Below are 17,992 nucleotides of genomic sequence, written 5' to 3'. Positions count from 1 at the left end.
CCTATGTACATAGAAAATATCTAAGCTTCAATTAATTGAGCTTTATGTACTCACAGACCACTTTTTGGCATGTGCATCATCATCATAAATCACGGGAATACTTCGTACCTTAGTGGGGCCTTCAACCTTATTTTGTGTACGTACCTGCATCAGCCTGTCCTTTTCAGTTTTGAGCCTCAACTCTAAACTTCTAAACTTCCCATCGCGTCTCATCAAATATGCTAACGCTACTTATGCTATCTTTAGGTTCTCATTCAGCTTCTATAGGAATTACTATAATGCTGATGTAGTATTGATGATAAGCTTATTGTTGCTAGGAATCAATATTCCCATAGTCGATTAAAATACGCGAATCCTGTATAACTTTCGCCATGTCTAATCCAGCACCACAAAGTGCTGGAACTGGAGGTGCATCTAGCAATAACTTCACCCCCCAACCGCAGCCGTCAACTACAACTCCAGGTGTTGTTAGCAACCCCACCACATCCTCAGCTTCCACAGCAACTGGGAGTAGCAATCAGAATCTTAACCAAATCGTAAGCCGTAACTTATCTTTTTAATTACGTACCTACCTCCTAGTTATTTTTATTCTTACAACAAACTTTCACTCCTGAATGTCATCATCTTCAAATTTCGTACGCCATCTTCGTCACCATCTTCTGGAAGCAAGCTGTTCCATCACTACAAACACCCATTTTCCAATCTCTTATATTCTTCATTAATCGGTAATTACCAAATTAACACTCGATATCTATTTATCTTGTGCCAGCCTAAGATTAAAACACGCGCGCAAGCATACCGGTCTATTAAATCCGTATCATCATTCAGACCATTTTCTATCTACATTCATAACTCATCATCATGTCTAAACGTCCTGCTCCTCAACTTCCATTCCAGAATGAGGTTCTAAAGAGGCCTAGAGCTTCCGGCGAGCATATCCCCATGAGTCAAACTAGTTTCCAGAATTCTAATACACCAAAACCTCCACAAAGACCCTTCCATGAACTAGTATGCTTGGTTTTGCATTGCCTTTTCCCTTTCACCTTACTTGTACTTTATTTAGTATTAAACAAGGCTAATTACGTCGTTTAGGTTACCGATTACCTCATTAAGAAAGGGTATAACCGTACAGAAGAAATATTCCGCCAGGAGGTGAAGGATATTAACGAGAACGGGAAACCTCGAGATCATAATGATGCAGTGGCCCCAAACAAGTTCCTCCCCGCAGGAAAGTATCTGAGGGCGTTCAAACATTTTGCACGATGGATTGATAACGGAGTCGATCTTTACAAGGTATGTATTATTCCTAGCTAAATACTAGATGACGGTCATCTTACCCGTGGATAGTTTGAGCTGGGGAAGATTCTTTGGCCTCTCTTCATTTATTCCTACCTCCGCTTGGTTAGCCAGGCTTCCTATACTCATGCACAGGAACTTATGGAACAAATCCGGAGCCGGTTTCAAAAAACGCATCATGACGAGTTGAAGAGTCTGTCTACCATAACCCTCTCCGTACACGTCCGGGAGAACGCGTTCGCCAAGGCGTATCTAGAGAACCAGTACGTCATTCCGATTAGCAAGTCTCTAACGGGACATCTATTCCACTTTTTAGAACGAGAGTTGGAACAGTGCGGAGCCATAGTTCTTGATATTATACAGCAACACTGTCGTGTTGATTCTGTGGATCGGGGTCCTATCGAGCCGTTTAGCTTCGAAGCTATTTACCGCCGTGCTCGTCATCAAGAACTTGATGAAGTCGACATCCAAGAGGGTATCCCAGGTGTCTCCAGCCGTAGTGGCCTTTCCAACCGCAACATCCTCGATAATACCGCCGCCCTGAAGCTTGGACCACTCCCGATAGATCCCGATCTTCGGGGCGATGTTGTTGCTGAGCTGGAAGAAGAGGATAGACTTCGTCCACCTCGAGAAGGATTACCTACATTAGTAGAAGAATTCAATGCCATGCATCCTATCAAGAGAGAATCAGGCGATTCTCCACAGCGAACAGATATTCCATACCCTCCATCAAGAGCAAGAGACGTCGTCATGGAAATGCAGAAAGTTCGAGAAAATCGAGATCGGTTCAGAATTGAAGGTCGTACCGGTGGTGTAGGCCCTGGTGTTTCAGTTTGCATGTTTACATTCCACAATCATCTCGGGAGGTAAGAATTACTTTAGCTTGCTAGCTTAGAATTCCGCGTTAACGTCATCTAGCATCTCGTGCATGGACTTCTCGAAAGACCAAGAACTTGTGGCGGTAGGAACTACAGAATCATACATTCGCGTATGGTCTCTTGACGGCAAAGCTTTGAAGTCTCGTCTGGGGCCCGAGAAGGACATGAAAGTTAACAACCGCAAGTTGATCGGCCATTCTGCTCCCGTCTATTCCGTGGCTTTTTCGGATGCTGTAGCCAACTTAGATCGTAATATTTACGAAGGCTCGCCTCAGCCGGAGACAGATACCAAGCTTCTTCTTTCCTCTTCGGCCGATGGCCAAGTACGATTGTGGTCTCTTGAGGTTTGGACCTGCCTTTGCATATACAGGGGTCATGATGGCCCGGTCTTCTCTCTCTCGTGGAGTCCACATGGTCACTACTTCGTGACTGGCGGGTGGGATAAAACCGTCAGAGTTTGGTCGCAAGACCACGCATCGGCACAACGTCTCCTTGTCGGCCACGACACCGCCATTTCGGCCGTGGCATGGCATCCTAATGGCACGTATGTATTCTCAGCTTCTGACGAGACAGACAAATCGATCCGCATGTGGTCTGTGGTCAGTGGCAACTGCGTTCGTATATTTACTGGCCATACTGAATACATATCTGCAATGGAGTGTGCCCCTAACGGCAAGATCCTCGCGTCAGCTGATATCGGTGGTAACATCTTTCTATGGGATATAGATAAGGCTACCCGTATTAAGCGTTGCCGTGGCCATGGACGTGGTGGAATTTGGTCACTCAGTTTTAGTGTTGAGAGTAACGTGCTCATATCCGGTGGACAGGATAATACGGTGCGCGTTTGGGATGTTGAGATGCCGGCCGAAGGCAGTCGTCCCGCAAACCAACAGGACGGGGATAGCACAATTGTTGCGGTAGGTGGACAAGGCGATAACAAACAAAGCGGGCAGACAACGCAACCTGCCAGCGGTGCAGCTGGCGGTACGGGTAAGAGGAAGGGCAAGGACGTCATGATAACACCAGACCAGATTAGCGCGTTTCCGACGAAGAAAACACCTGTCATGAAGGTTCAGTTCACCCGTATGAACCTCGTGCTAGCCGGCGGATGTTACTATCCCGAGACTCAGGATACGACTCGATAAATTCTACGCCTCGTTTGTTACCTTATCGACCCGGAATTATCAACCCTTTCTCAATAGATTATTGCCTATATTTAGGAGCACACGTTTTGATAAGTTGGTTATCTTGTTAACCATATACTGGCACGAAGCATGTCCCTTCGGCACGGCGTTATTAAGTATAACTTAATGCAAACAAAAAAAAAAAGCTGATTATACGAATATGTAGAAACACTGGAAGGGGGATTGAGATGGCTCTCCATGGACTGCATTCTCTAAATAGGAGGATGTTAGGAAGTTAATCGTCGATGGAAGTGTTACAGGAAGCAACTTGATTAATCTGATACCATTCTGCGTGTGAATACGGGCCAAAATTTGGCAGCAGGTAGTAAATGCGAACCCTTTTCATTAAGATTCTAGACCCCGTTGCTTAATGCCAGGCCGTGTTTTCATTATCCTAACTAGTTCACTGTGAACCATATCGAAGCAGTTTATCTCCTGGCTTTGTTTCCGTAGCTCCCGCACACGTTCTGTAAACCGTTCATCTTCTAGCACGCGTTCAACGCCCCCTCTAACCTGCTCAACTGATGGTTTCGCGCAACCAAGGTCGATTCCGATCCCGGACCAGGCTACTCGTCGCGAGTTTTCCGTTTTATCCATTCCTTCGCCCGCGACTACCATGGGGACCCCGTTCGCAATACCATGGTTCACAGCGCCGAATCCCGCGTTATGTATCCATACGTTAGCGTGGGCTAGTGCCGCATCGTACGAAAGGTAGTTAGCAATACGAGCGTTAACCGGAATCTCAATATCGACACCGTAGCTAGATAGGTTGGCATCCTTCCACCCGAGAATGGCAACAACCAGCACGTCCGACCGGTTAGCGAAGGCACGCAGTGTAGGTACGATCAAATCGTAGGGGTTTATCTCTACGGTACCTTGCGCGACGACGATAACCTTCTTTTTTGCGGCGCGACGCGGATCTGAGGGTAGAAGGGTAGAAAGGGCGGTATTAAATGTGAGTTCAGACCACCAAGGGAAGTTAGGGGTTTTATATTACGAGCAGGAGCAGGAGAAGGAGAGGATGGCTGTTCTCCGGATTTGCAACTCGGTGGCGGGCCTTGTACTAGCCCTGCAAACTTGAAGCCAGGAGGCCAATCGCTGCGTGGATATTCAAACCCAGGAACGCCAAGCTGTAGGATAGTATCATGGCACAGATAATTTGCGCCTGAGAGGAATATTTCATCGACGCAGCGATCAGCACCCGCCTCGCGCATCTTAGTGACTAAGAGTGCGGCTAGGTAGCTGGTTTTGCGCTCCCAACTTCTTTCCCAAAGATTTGCGTTACGCACGCGGCCGTCTGGTGACGAGTCAAAGGGGAAGGGATACCCAGCAGGCGGTAAGTCGACACTACGGATCGCAGGTATAGTCACCGATACGCACAATGATCCCAACAGAATTTCTTCCAATTTCAAATCATGGGGAAGTGATGCGCCATAGAACAGCGGTAAAGTACCATAGAAGAACGCCTCGGCTAATAAGATAATCTTGCGCTCCGGATCACGAGTCTGCAATACTCTCAAGGCGTCTACGAAGCAGGACCATTGCGTAGGAAGAGGGTCAAGACACTGCTTGCGCAGATCAACCAGCACGCGGTCAGCCCAGTGCAGTGCTGCGTATTCAGGAAAAGGTGGGTTTTCATAATACGCCTTATCGTCGAGGTCGGCATCTTCTCGTAAAGGCAAAAAAACGGCGCCGGTCGCTTCTATACCTCGACGGTGCGCGGTCGGTCCTAAGAAGAAGGTCTCCCAGCCTAATGCATGAAGGGCTGTAGCTATGCGGATTAGGGGAGAGAGGTGTCCCGTTAAGGAGTGACAGACGATTAGCACAAAGGGGCGGTGTGTTTCGGCTTGAATCGGCTTCAGGTCGGTCATTGCGAGTTTATGTGTTTATGTGTTTTCGCTTGGGTTCGGCTTCGAAATAACTAGAACTAATATGACCTAAGTTTTACACTAATCAAGTAACTCAGATGCTAAAATATTAAAGATTAATACCTAAGGTAAGACTATTAGGCAAGCACCTTCCCATAAAGTACTTTCTTTAGGGTGTGTTGCTGTGCCTTAACCTTGGGTACCTTATTGTGCTGCCTAGAACTTTACCTAGGACCTAGGTACATAAGTGCCCGGATGAATTCCATTACATGTGACTAGGGAGCTGACTAAGCCCCCTTTCCCCCTTTTACTTGAACACGGTGGATAAGAGGTTGCTATACCTTAGGTACCTAAGTTACCTATATAAAGGCATTACCTAGGTAGGTATTTTCTTAGTATCTTTTTAATGGATTGGAACTATCCAATAAAGAACCTATTAAAGAAGTAGTATACCTGTATATAATGCATTGTTTTAGAGGCACTTAGAGGCTGTCTTAATTTTAAAATCTATTAGAAGCGCCAGAAATGTTTTTGCTAACTTGGTATTTCAAACTTTTAATAACGTTGCTACGATTTCTTTCTAAAAGTAGACCCGGGGAGGCGATCAACAAACTTGCGTGAACTACTCATGGTCTGTGGTGATCATCTTATTCATAATAGTCGTATACACTCGATAAATTCTACCCGAGGATCAAAATTCACGAAAGTATCTAAGTGTTTACGTACCTAAAATAACAATGTGCTTTTTATAGGTCTCTTTACATTAAATGCATTGTCCTTAACAATTAACTATTGTTCATATTTAAAACGTAGTCTTCCTTATAGCTATCTTTGTATGCTATAATACCTTTCTCTCTTTCAGTAAATTTTACAATGAACTCGAGTCAAACATACGCCCGTATATACTAACAAGATATACTTATATGATACAAAATAGTCACGGTATCCGTTTATAGCTTCATGTTCTCCGACACTTGGGAATATGACCAGAGAGGGCAGGAATTAAAAATAGTTTCTTGTTCTTGACAACCCCCTCAGCAGCAATTTCTATTTCTATTGTCAAACTTAGGTCTCCGGTTGAAGACTGAAATTTAAGAAACTATAGAGCATGGCGCAATATGAAGGAGCTGAGCTCGAAGTCGACGAAATCATTGCACTATATTTCGATCTGGACGGAGCTTCCTGCCCGTCGGACTTAGATTTCAGTCATGATTCATCTCAAGATTCTAGTAAGTTTGATACAGACGTAGCAGGCTCTACGACTACCGATGATAATGGAGATAGTGGGTATATATCAGAATCATGGCAAAATATGGAACGTATAAACTTTTCCGGCGGCAGTGGTTGCTATGTGTGGCCTGAAAGTTCGTACGTGATGATGGGCTCAGGAGGGCCATCGGTTTGGGAGGTTTATGGGACTCTTGGAATCAGATGGGATAGTTGGTTCAATTTTCAGGGGAATACTAGGTCTGTTGAGAAGGAATACCGCTTTCCTAGCGAATATGCTGGGATTGACTGGCCACAACTGATTCGAGAAGCTTACCAGGTATCATATTAGAATAGTGATGTGTTCCATCGTATATTGGTAATTGTGTAGTGGTTTACTGATCTTACTCTACTATCTAATAGATATCTATAAGCACTATGTCTTAGGTAATCAGTAGATATAAAATAGAAGTGAGCTTTACAAGCGGGACGCCTCTACATCATAATAGGTACATGTGATGTAATTAAATATCTTGGTGGCAATATAATTGTCTTTCAGCAGGATGAAAGTTACCTGTTCTCAGAATCTGATAATGTCACATTACCCCTAATTCTAAAGACCATCTGTCATAATAAAGTCATGTATAAACTAACGAGAAGCAGTCACGACGAATAGCTACCTAGGTAGGGGGCTAAAAATTTAGATTAAGCCACACTTCTAGATGGTCGTGGTATCATCAAATCTCGGGGTAATAGCGACATGTTTGCTGACAGATTACCCTGAGAGTTTGCTTTCTGACAGTCCGGGTGAGGGTAATGGTCACCGACCTTGGCAACAAAACACCGAAATATCTCACTCCATCTGCAGGTCTTTGGCTTGCAGCTTTGCATCCACTCTACCACTTTCACCCCCAACTCGAACCAAGTGAAACATGGTCGACTATCTATTATCTAAAACATGTCTTCGCCCCGGCGCCACTGAATCAGCAAAAGCAATGATAACCACCTACCTAAGGTTCATGTGACAATATATAATAGGTACTCATCGATTGATTGATTTTCTTCGTTCATTTCCGCCAGTTCAAAGTAGAGAACTACCTTAGCTTTCAGCTCGAAAAAACTAAAGGTATTATAATAGTTGCTGCATTGTCATTCTTACGTAAAATACCTACCGTAATGTGAGGCTGGGCTACAAGGTAATAATGATTGCCTATTACAATTACTAATAAATACTGCTAGATAATACATTAGGTTAGTATTTTAAGAGTGTCTTACAATACGTGGTAGGCTGGTTTCTTCCCGTAACTGGCGTCCTTTGTTGTGCTAACGTAAGACTTCGCATACCACCAAATAAGATATATCCGCATCATACATCTCGTGCTAAAGGTGTGAAGAATTGTCGAATGCGTACGACGTGAGCTGACAGCTGAGTCAGGCACATGATAAGCTCTTGAGCACACCGGGTGAACCCCATCGGTAGGTTGTTAGAGTTCCTTGCGGAACAACGAATTTGTTTCCATGCTGTTTAGTTCCACCTCGTGACAATCGGAGTATCATAGAGACGTGTAAGGCTATAAGTACTGAGGCATATATCCCTCAGATAGTCAGCATCGTATGAAGTGCAAAATCAATATCCATAAATTCATCCCAAGAACAATGGCAACCATCACAGGTATCAGTGGTAACCAATATATACCAGGAGCAAAGGAATACGATGAAGTAAAGTATCAGTACGCGACATCAACTTATGGCAAGGAACGCGACCTCAACCCAGGATTAATTGTCCAACCTAAGACGAAGGAGGATATTGTACTAACCCTCAAGTATGCTAAAGAGAAGAAAATCGCGGTAGCCATCAAGACAGGCGGCCACCAATATAGTGGAGCTTCGTCTACGAGCGCTCCAAATATTCAGCTGGACCTAGAGCATTCATTTAGGGGTCCAGAGGATCGAGCTATCTTCGAGAAAGATGGAAAGGCATATGCTCGTACCAGCGTTAGCTGGAGCCTTGGGGAATTCAATGCTTGGGTTACGGAACATAAGCTGTTTGTACCTCATGGGCAATGCACTGAGGTTCATGTCGGCGGACACGCACAAACTGGAGGTAATATCCCCCTTGTTGAAAGTCCATATAGAAGTTGCAGTTTTTAAAAGCATCAGTTACTAATAGGAAATAGGTTACGGTCAACTGGGACGTAGTTTCGGGTTATTCGGGGACCACATACTATCTCTCGAGATCGTAGACACTGACGGAAACTTCAAGGAAATCACCAAATCTACTGACCCAGATCTCTTTTGGGCTTTCTTAGGTGGCAGTCCCGGTAACCTTGGAGTCTTGACTCATTTCACTATCCAGATGCACCGCGACCAAGACTATAACGGCTCTAAGGGTATGAAGGCAATGTACCTCTACGACACCCAAACCTTGAAGCGTCTAGTTGACATCCTTGTTGAGATGTCTGACAATGAAAACTTTCCTCGCAACTACGACTTTTGTATCAGCGTGCTTAGCTCGGCATTTCCTCTACTCGATCTATGCCCAGGAATTGACGAGTGGATGGCACGGAAGCACCCAGAGTACTACGGCAAAAATGGACTGATTGCGTGGCCGCGTACCATTGTCGTGTTTGCGCAGTGGGTGCCGTTCGAGAGTGGTGACGTGTGCGATAATTCATGGTTTGATCGTATTAAGGAGGGCTCCGACTGGATTCTTGGTAACAGCAATGTTCAGGAGAAGCCCATGTCGCAGCTCACTGGTGACTGGATTTTCCGTAACGTGCGCGAGTTTGAACACCCATACGTCAAGCGTACTTACAGTACTCGTTCGCACACGCTTGCTAAAGACGGTTGGGCCGACTGGGTTGTCAACCGTATCGATTCTATCATTCGACCCGAACACAACCGGTGCTGGTTGTCGGCACAGCTACAGTGTTTCGGTGGGAAGAACTCCATGTTCACGCGGAATGCAGGAAACGGTACGGCGTACAGCTGGCGAGACACGAGTATCTTGTGCACAATGGACTGCTTCCACAGCGATGAAACTAAAACGCGAGCTGAAGACTGGCAAAAGGTGAACGATGAGGAGGCCATCGGCCCCAACGGTATCTTTTCAAAAGAGGACCGCCGTGTGCTCTGGGGCTCGTACGGAGAATGGGATTTGGATGCTGTGTGGAACTGTTACTATGAAGATAGGGTAAAGTATGACAAACTTCGTGAGATTAGAAAGAGAGTTGATCCTTATGGGATCTTCACGCCAAATCCCTTTTCCGTCAAGCGAGCAGAATAATTTCTTTCTTTAGTCTTAGGATTGAGCAGCTGATTGGAGGTAACGAGATTTCTAAGTCTATAAGGATGGTGGGTAATATAGCTGTGGCGCGTTCCGTACTACATAGGTAGATACCATGATCTACTATCACACTCCCTATTCATACCTACCTCTATGTTTGACAACTCTTAGTTATATAAGTTTCGAACTCCGAGGTGGGCTGGTATCATTTTTATTTCATGTATATACTAACTTCATATAGTTAAAGCATTAATATAATAGTTAAATTAAAAACAACTTCAGGTATCTAGTACGCCTTTGTATGCTGCCCTGAAATACTCTATACTGTAACTCTGCCATACGTCTAGCTATATAAGTCTAACACCCTTCTAATTCTAGTTTATTCGTCTAAGCCCACCCGATTCTAAATAGTTTATATCCACTCTCATCTCCACGTCCAACGCCACGGCGCTTTTCAACACCCTCCATGTTCAGAATTGCGAGATGTCGATTGTCTGAGGTTTGGGAGTATGATCCATTGAAGGCGGCTTCGACAGAGTCAACCACAGTTTCGAAGCGGCCATTCGGGCGTATAGTCATGAGTAGCCAGAACACACCCTTAGGTGCGAGCAGACGGGTCGCACAGTCTCGAAGCCACACAGCGTGCTCAGGTGCGTATACCACGTCGGTCGCTACGAGCACGTCTGCTGATAAGTCGAGCGGTGCTTCCAAGATAGGGGCGGACCAATTGAGGAAGCATGTCTCTACGCTTACCCGGCTGAGCTTGACATTAGACTGTAGATTCTCAAGAACAGCCGGATGATAGTCTGTTGCTATCAAGGTGGCATCAGATACACCGAAGTGAGGTAGCGCTTTAGCAAGAACAAGACTGACTAGTCCCGTCCCGGCACCAAGCTCGATGATACGCGGAGACGAGCCGAGGGTTTCTTGATTAAGTCCGAGCCGGTCTGGTGACGAACATAACAGGTCAGAGAAAACAATGGATGCACCCCAGCTCTGTAGGCCAACATCGGTGTGATCTGTGGAGGTTTGTGGTGCATCATTGAGTTGCACGTCTATCGAGACCTTTTCACGGATACCAGACTCCTTCAACCCAGGAGAACCCTGATTGGAGAATAACGATAGTTCGAAAGAAAATTCTCGTGTAATTCCGGAATCCTCTTCGTCATCTCCGTCCGCGAGTTTGGTGAACGAGGCAAGGATAAAGGAAGCTTTATCAACCGCCTGCTCGCGCTCGTCTTCATTACTCAGGGGTAGCTCTTCCGCGCTGGCGATTAAAGTAGTCAACCAGCGAATAGCGAAGTTACGCTCGAAGGTGTCTGCACGTAACTCGTCAAGATCATATTCCGAATCTATATCATCCTCGGAGACGTAGCCGGAGTCGATCGGTTGGACTAGTAAATCATCATGAGCCTTCCCATGTTCGAGCTGCGACTTAACTGCCCGTGGTAACGAGACGGGGCAGTACAACTCATAAAGGTTATCTAGAGCCGAGAATATTCGGTCCCTATTGAGTGCAGTCAACGAACGTAAAGGTGGCAGGCTGCTCGTAGGAGACAGCAGATGACCCGCTGGGTTCATTGGAGTCCTCGGTCAGACTCGCGGTCCGTCTCCGGGGTGGATGTCCTAACGAATGAAAAAAGGGAAAAACATGAACATAAGATAACGAGCGACTGGTGAGGGTTTTATGAATTAGGAAAAAAAAAGTGAGATGGATTATTACGTCGGGGCCTAGAACGGGCCCAACGGAGTGGATCTTGAATAAGACCCACTTGCCACACAACTTTTGTTACTATCGTGAAAAGTCTCGGCGATAGCGGTGAATGCGACGAATCCCCTGACTCGCCATTTCCCATGTGCTTCTTCCGTTGGCTACAATTGTTTTTACTTATCTTTACTTAGACAGAGCAAGATATTATAACAGGTAGGTAGGTTTATATATTTGATATTTTATCAATACTTTTTATAGATTAACTAACAACTTCATTAAATTAGGTATACAAGGTACATTCAAATCCATACGTTTCTAAATGCTTTAATCTAGGTATTACCGGTCTTCACGATGGCTGCATCCCAGCATATTCATAGTTATATCGCTCGATACGTCGAGTAAAGACGCATATTTTAGAAAATGAATTACTGCTTAGGTATCTGTCATAGTATGGTAGAATACTTATTGACCCCTATCTCTTCATGTAAGACTGTTCAAAGGTGTTTTATTTCCTATACTCCCATGTGCTATCCGTATCCGATCATTTCCTTTTCAATCAACTTGCAATACTGGGCTCTCTACAGGAATGAAACCTTTCTCTCACACTATTTAACCACCCATCACAGTTATGGTATGGACGTAGCGAAGCTTGCCTTTCTCGACTCGGAACTCGTGGCTGTCTGGAACAGTCGCAAAGTCGATGAAGATGTCAACAGCACCAAGAGTCTCGTCAATGACATAACGACGGTTGCTCAGATTGACTCCTGCAAATTAAGCGTTAGTGATCTATCAAATTCCCTCGTTGTTCTAAATAGATATGACTTACCATTGGGAACACCGACATCACACCTATCGTCGGCGGATCCAGAGCCAGTGTAAGCACCACCCTCAAGACGTGCGCAAGGGTGTCCCCAAGGGACTTGTACGGACTTGTCGTTGAAGAGGTCGGCGTAGGCATCGGCTGCGGCCTGGATCACCTCGCGGCTGTCGCGCTGGTCCTCCGGGATTGGGTCCCACTTCTCCTGGGATGCCCAGTAGAGGGTACCGGTAGCGTTGAAAAGCCAATCGCCCTGATCAGTAACGAGAGAGCTGATATTGGCGATCTTTCCGTCGGCGAAGCGCAGTTGCGTGCCTATGACGTACGGGTGCGCCTTGTCTGTGACAACGATCTCGGTGTAAGTTGCGCATTGGGTGGTGTCGTGGAGACTACGGTTGAAGTCAATATTGAGCGCGTGAGACAGTATTCCAGTCTTGATATCAGCCGTCTTAAATGCTTCCAAGTAGACCACTGTGTCGGCCAGAGGAGCTACCGTGTCGGGAGTTCCCGCAGTCTGTGCTGCAAGGAGACTATCAGTAGCAGCAATGAGGTCTTCGCGGGTGCATTGTGCTACGGCCTGAGCTGCAAGGAGCCCTAGAGCGACGAGAGTGAGTCTCAACATCTTCAATATTGCCTATGGGAACTGGTACCAAGTAGAAGAGGAAGGGAAACTTGAGATAACTGCCATTCTTACATCTGGGGCGAGTCGGGGTAGCTCCTCCTAAATATGAATTATTACATGATGTCAAAACCGGCAAAGAAGATGATACTGTCGTACTCGAAGAGAATAGCCATATGAATTTTGTGTGGGGTTGTTTCGGCAATTCCACAGAGCTGGAAGATCATCATCCGCCCATCAAGTCTAGAAACCAGACGATTAGCACCTAGTAGAAGTCGTTGCCACTTTCGTCACCTCGATTAAGACTCAACTTAAATTTAACGAACCCTATTACTTAATATGTTCCAAGAAGTGCCTGTAGTTTTATGTTCTTCTAACTATGGGGAAAGGATGTATGGAGATAGGCAATGGTAAACGATATACCCGAGAGCCGGGAAAGATCCATCTTCATAATTATTCTATCTTTACCTCAAATGACTTGAGGCGATTAATCTATTCTTAAATAGTATTATAAAGAAAGCTCATATCCTTTTGTACTTCATATCCGTAAATGAAGATTAGGGCAACTTAGGTTTCTTAGACTGTTTTCTAGATATTCGTCACAAGAGTATGTCGTTATCTTCTTCCCTTCCCTTAACTCCTTGAAATGTCTTTGGTTAAAGATTGTTAGAGATTCCTTCTGGGTTAAATTTGTGAAATTTATTTATTTGAAAATTCAAGTGTTGTGCTTGAAAGGACAATGAAAAGGGAGTGGTAAAGGTACCCGGGGGAGAAAACGAATTGGTTTCTATTTCGATGGCTAAAAAAAGGCTACAATTCTATTTTATAATTACCTATATTTGAATATATTTCACATTTGCTAGATTTTAAGTGATGCTATTCAAATTGCATCCGTATAGTATCTAGAAAGCTGATCGTCATTAGCGCACGGAACTCCAGGCGTAAATAGGCCCTATGCCCGCTACGCTGGTCCAAACGCCTCTTCTAGAATACAACGCGTGTCCCACTACTAACAAATGAATTTTTTTTTTTTTTTTTTTTTTTACAATATAGACCACGAAGAAATGGAAAACCAAAAGCCAGAAGTGTACAGGCTGCAGCTGTGCGACCGAGGACTGCATCAGAGAAAGTTAAGCTTACGAATACGAAGGGTATTATGACAAGAAATGAATCATTGAGTAAGAAGCGCAAGGCGGGTATGTCATTCGAAGAGGAACTCGCAGCTCTCAATCGTAACCTAGACGCCATCGTTGGTTCTGATATTTCGAAGACGAGATGATGCTTAGTTACGACATTGTGCGTAATTGGATCGGAAAGTTACTCGAGGTCAATATAATGAACAAGATCGAATTTTCTCAAGTTATTGAGTGCAGTACAAATACCCTGAATTAGGTACTTTTCTGAGATAAACCGAGCCCAAAAAATGGCCAGAATAGTTTCGCATATCACAACACTTAGACATGGCTAAAGCAACGCCAAACAGCGAAGTCAGCGAAGTCAGCGATGCCGAATACGAACAAGAAGTAAACGCAAAAGGCCAATTCTACGAGTTCAAGCATATGCAAGTAGCGTCCCAAGGTGTCATCAATGGCGGCTCTATTCTCGGACATTAAGCACATCTGCTTGGACGATGAGGAGATAGACTCATGCGACGAGATTCGACGGAAGATCAATGCGCATCTGGGAAACCCCGAGAGTAACACAGTCATAATTATGTCGTGATCTGTATGCACAGCTCAATGCGCCCACGGTTAAGTGCATCCAGTCCAAACAACTTAACGACTTCCGTCGTGGCTACGGTGCTAAAACAGGAACTAAGAGCACTGTATTCTATACCGCATATGAGGTATATTTCGAAAAGCTACGTCTTGCACAGGGTAAGCCTAAATCGAAGCAGGGCCTGGATATGGAGGATATCTTGGTATGGAGAGGAGGGTTCGATCGTGAGACTGATAATAGGACCGTGTAAGAGTCGTCCGTCTAGAGGACTTTGCAGATTTATACAGGAGGTACTTACTAGATTCTAGGTTCGTTGGATTAGCAAGCTCGAGTCCCTACGTTTACTCTGATCGTTATGGGCGCATTATTTCGACGCCCGTGTACCTATAATGCGACTTGAGAAGGAGTCCTAAATCATGCCAGGTAAAATCCCGATCGCAAGATCATATCTTTCATTCTTCTAAGTCCACCCTTTCTAATATCTAATATAACTAATGCATTAATGTTAAGGACATATCTTGGAGTAGAACCGTCTGCAGTCACTACACCCGTCCTCTTCCATATATTACGTATGAAATAAGAAAGAAAAAGGCTCTATATCTTCTCATTTCTAGGTCGCCTTGGGACTTATCATTGTCAAGATCCTATGGTAATACTGGAGTCCCACTCCAGTAAGAGCAGCCGCAATGACCACTCCGATATAGGCTGATGGATTGTAGTAGCTATGGTTCCTTGATAACGCATTCTTTGACTTCTTCCCCTTGACAATAGGATGGTGGGCGTAAGGTATTTTCAAGTTTTTGGTATCAGACTTCTCTTCCAGCCAATCCAGGACAGGGGCACGGGAGACGACTGGCCCATATATGCGGTTTGTGCTGTATACTCCGAAGCTAGTGTAAGGGATGATGTATTTAGTCATGATCTTATCCATTGGGCTGAGCCACGCGTAAGCTCGAGCACGACGCATGGACATGTCATGAACTATTGGCTCATCCTTTTTCCGCTCCTCCTGGTAGTCGGCGAATACCGCTTCTAAGGCTTTCGTATCCGGTGACCGAGTAGTCTCGAGTAAGCGTCGGAGCTTATTCACGAGGACAACTACATCGGCCAAACCGCTATTATATCCTAATCCGGCGTGAGGCTCTAGTTTCCGAATAGCATCACTTGCGAGGACGATACGATTCCAATACCATTTGTCTACACGACCCTCCTCCAGGTTGATCATACCAAAGTTTCCATCCTGTAGGCCGAAAACGTCGCGCACTCTCATGCCGGGAGCGGTGTACAGATGTCCCCATCTCTGTATGGCCTCCTCCTTATCCTTTTCGGTATATTTGATGCGTTCTGACGTAGGTTTATCAAGCGCTTCATACACGCCGAACCATGCTAGAGAGTTACCAGTGAGAAGCTGAGCTGAGTTGATACACGTCCTGACGCGCATTCGTGATTGACATTATTTGGTAATGTCGGAGGAATAGGTATACTTCCAAAGACCATCCTGTATGTGGTGACGTAGGGACTCTTAGGGGTTTCCGATATGCTCGGAGCTGCCCTACCCTCCTCCATCGCCTGCATGCATTGGCGAACTCTACTGTGAACGCCGTCTAAACCTATCACAATGGAGCCCCTTTCCACGGTACCATCGGTACACTCGACGACCACTCCATCATCTGACACGTTTACTTTGAAGACGTGCTTCTTGACCTTGATTCGTGCTTTCGCACTGTCAGGCAGGCTTTGATATAAGGCTTCAATGAAGAGCGGGCGATGAGTAACCTTTAATCCGTACCCGTGGCTAGATCACGATAACTATAAGCTTGGTTCCATACTCATTACCTTGGTTTTGGATTGACGTACTTTTTTTGATCAACTCTCCGGGGTTCCACGATGTGAATATGGACCCGTCGTCGGCAGACATGGTGACTCCATTGTCGATAGGGTTAAGAACAGGCTCCAATTTATCTTGTAGATCTAATTGGTCAAAAATGCGAAATGTCGGCGGCCACAAGCTTAGGAGAGAGCCAAGTTCGGGTGTTAAATTCTCATGTCGTTCAAGTATAACAAAGTCGATATCCGTTTTGGATAATATATGTGCTGCAGTAAGACCACGAGTCCGGCTCCGACAATTACGATACGAAACGGTTTCTCTACAGTAGCCATCTTTTAACTCGGTTATAGTCTCTTCTCTTCCGGATATAACACAACGGCTTGCGGTTGATTCGAGATGATCCTAGCAGGTCTACGGAGGTGCAGAGGGAACACATTAAAAAAACCCAAAATTTGTCATTATACCCACCCCCACGTATAACCATTTTTTTTAAAATTCGATAAGCGAATATATGATATAACTAATGAAAAACGATAAAAAACGGGGGGATAAGAAAGGAGATAAGAAAAGTAGGGAGAGAAGGGGGGGGTGAAAAAGAGGAAAGGGGGGAGAGGAGAGATAGGGAGGGGAGGGAGGGGGAAAAAGAAAAGGGAGGAGGGAGAAAAGGAAGAAAGCAGGGGAAGAAAGGAAAAGAAGACGAGAAGAGAAACGGGGGGAAGGGGGCGGGGAGGAAGGAGGGACGGAAGAGGGAGGAAGGAGGGGGGGGAGGGGGGAGGAAGGGGGAGAAGAAGGGAGGGAGGAAAAGGAGGGAGGGAGGGAGGGAAGAGAAAGAAGAAAGGGGAGGGGAAAGGAAAGGGAAAAGGAAGAAGGGAGGGGAAGAAAGGAAAAGAAGAGAAGAAGAGAAACGGGGGGGAGGGGAGGGGAAAGGAAAAAAGGAGGAGAAAAAAGGAAGAAAAGAAGGAAGAAACGGAGAAAGGAAGAAAGGGGAAAACGGGAAGGAGGGGGAGGAGGGGGAGAGGGGGAGGAGGGGGAGGAGGGGGAGGGAGGGGAGGGAGGGGAGGAGGGGAGGGAGGGAGGGAGGGGGAGGGGAGGGAGGGGAGGGAGGGGAGGGAGGGGAGGAGGGGAGGAGGGGAGGGAGGGGAGGGAGGGGAGTACGTAATTTTAACACGTGTTATTTAAATATTTATTTATAATAAATGTTTATAAAAAAGTTTTTTTATTATTAAATTTTATGCAATTAAAAACTTATTATTTATATATATCATGGCTATAAACTTACCCTATTCATTTAAAGGTTTATATGTAATAAACAATATAGTTTTAATCGGTTTTATTTTGATTTACCCCCTTTACCCTTGGGGTCAGTCCAATAATTTTAGCGTTTTTTTAATGTGTTCCCTCTGCACCTCCGTACAGGTCTTATTCGAAACGTTCTAGAAGTAGACTCTTTTCCAAAAGCTTGCCTATTAAAATATATTTTAACGCGTCGAAGGTGACAAGATCCCTGTCGAACGCACGTATCTCACTTTAGCCGGTGGTCAAGTGGATATGGTGCAAAAGTGGTGAAGGCCAAGTTAGTA

The 17,992-nt window shown here is 45.3% G+C and overlaps 6 protein-coding genes across 6 annotated transcripts; 2 read left to right on the top strand and 4 right to left on the bottom strand.

The window, feature by feature from the left end:
* Positions 1 to 861: 861 nt before the first annotated feature.
* GL218_09587 (Transcription initiation factor TFIID subunit 5) lies at positions 862 to 3,319 on the top strand (the record flags this gene model as incomplete). Its single annotated transcript, XM_033586421.1, has 4 exons — positions 862 to 1,008; positions 1,093 to 1,293; positions 1,348 to 2,162; positions 2,215 to 3,319. 4 exons carry the CDS (start codon positions 862 to 864, stop codon positions 3,317 to 3,319), a joined length of 2,268 nt encoding a protein of 755 aa, XP_033435042.1.
* Positions 3,320 to 3,703: 384 nt separating this feature from the next.
* On the bottom strand, positions 3,704 to 5,229 carry GL218_09586 (4'-demethylrebeccamycin synthase; the record flags this gene model as incomplete). The annotated part of the gene is made up of 2 exons (XM_033586420.1): positions 3,704 to 4,278; positions 4,356 to 5,229. The coding sequence occupies 2 exons, from the start codon at positions 5,227 to 5,229 to the stop codon at positions 3,704 to 3,706; spliced, it is 1,449 nt and encodes a 482-aa protein (XP_033435041.1).
* Positions 5,230 to 8,088: 2,859 nt separating this feature from the next.
* GL218_09585 (uncharacterized protein) lies at positions 8,089 to 9,718 on the top strand (the record flags this gene model as incomplete). Its single annotated transcript, XM_033586419.1, has 2 exons — positions 8,089 to 8,536; positions 8,610 to 9,718. 2 exons carry the CDS (start codon positions 8,089 to 8,091, stop codon positions 9,716 to 9,718), a joined length of 1,557 nt encoding a protein of 518 aa, XP_033435044.1.
* A 387-nt stretch (positions 9,719 to 10,105) lies between these two features.
* Positions 10,106 to 11,299, bottom strand: GL218_09584 (Protein-lysine N-methyltransferase EFM2; the record flags this gene model as incomplete). Its single annotated transcript, XM_033586418.1, has 1 exon — positions 10,106 to 11,299. One exon carries the CDS (start codon positions 11,297 to 11,299, stop codon positions 10,106 to 10,108), a length of 1,194 nt encoding a protein of 397 aa, XP_033435043.1.
* A 739-nt stretch (positions 11,300 to 12,038) lies between these two features.
* Positions 12,039 to 12,868, bottom strand: GL218_09583 (uncharacterized protein; the record flags this gene model as incomplete). The annotated part of the gene is made up of 2 exons (XM_033586417.1): positions 12,039 to 12,193; positions 12,256 to 12,868. 2 exons carry the CDS (start codon positions 12,866 to 12,868, stop codon positions 12,039 to 12,041), a joined length of 768 nt encoding a protein of 255 aa, XP_033435046.1.
* Positions 12,869 to 15,194: 2,326 nt separating this feature from the next.
* GL218_09582 (putative monooxygenase) lies at positions 15,195 to 16,025 on the bottom strand (the record flags this gene model as incomplete). Its single annotated transcript, XM_033586416.1, has 1 exon — positions 15,195 to 16,025. One exon carries the CDS (start codon positions 16,023 to 16,025, stop codon positions 15,195 to 15,197), a length of 831 nt encoding a protein of 276 aa, XP_033435045.1.
* Between the last annotated feature and the right edge of the window lie 1,967 nt (positions 16,026 to 17,992).

This window comes from Daldinia childiae (assembly GCF_008694065.1).
Source record: "Daldinia childiae strain JS-1345 chromosome Unknown Scaffold47, whole genome shotgun sequence".
In the NCBI taxonomy this organism is placed as follows: domain Eukaryota; kingdom Fungi; phylum Ascomycota; class Sordariomycetes; order Xylariales; family Hypoxylaceae; genus Daldinia; species Daldinia childiae.
The sequence above is the reverse complement of the archived record's forward strand: the minus strand, read 5'-3'. Positions and strand labels throughout refer to the sequence as shown.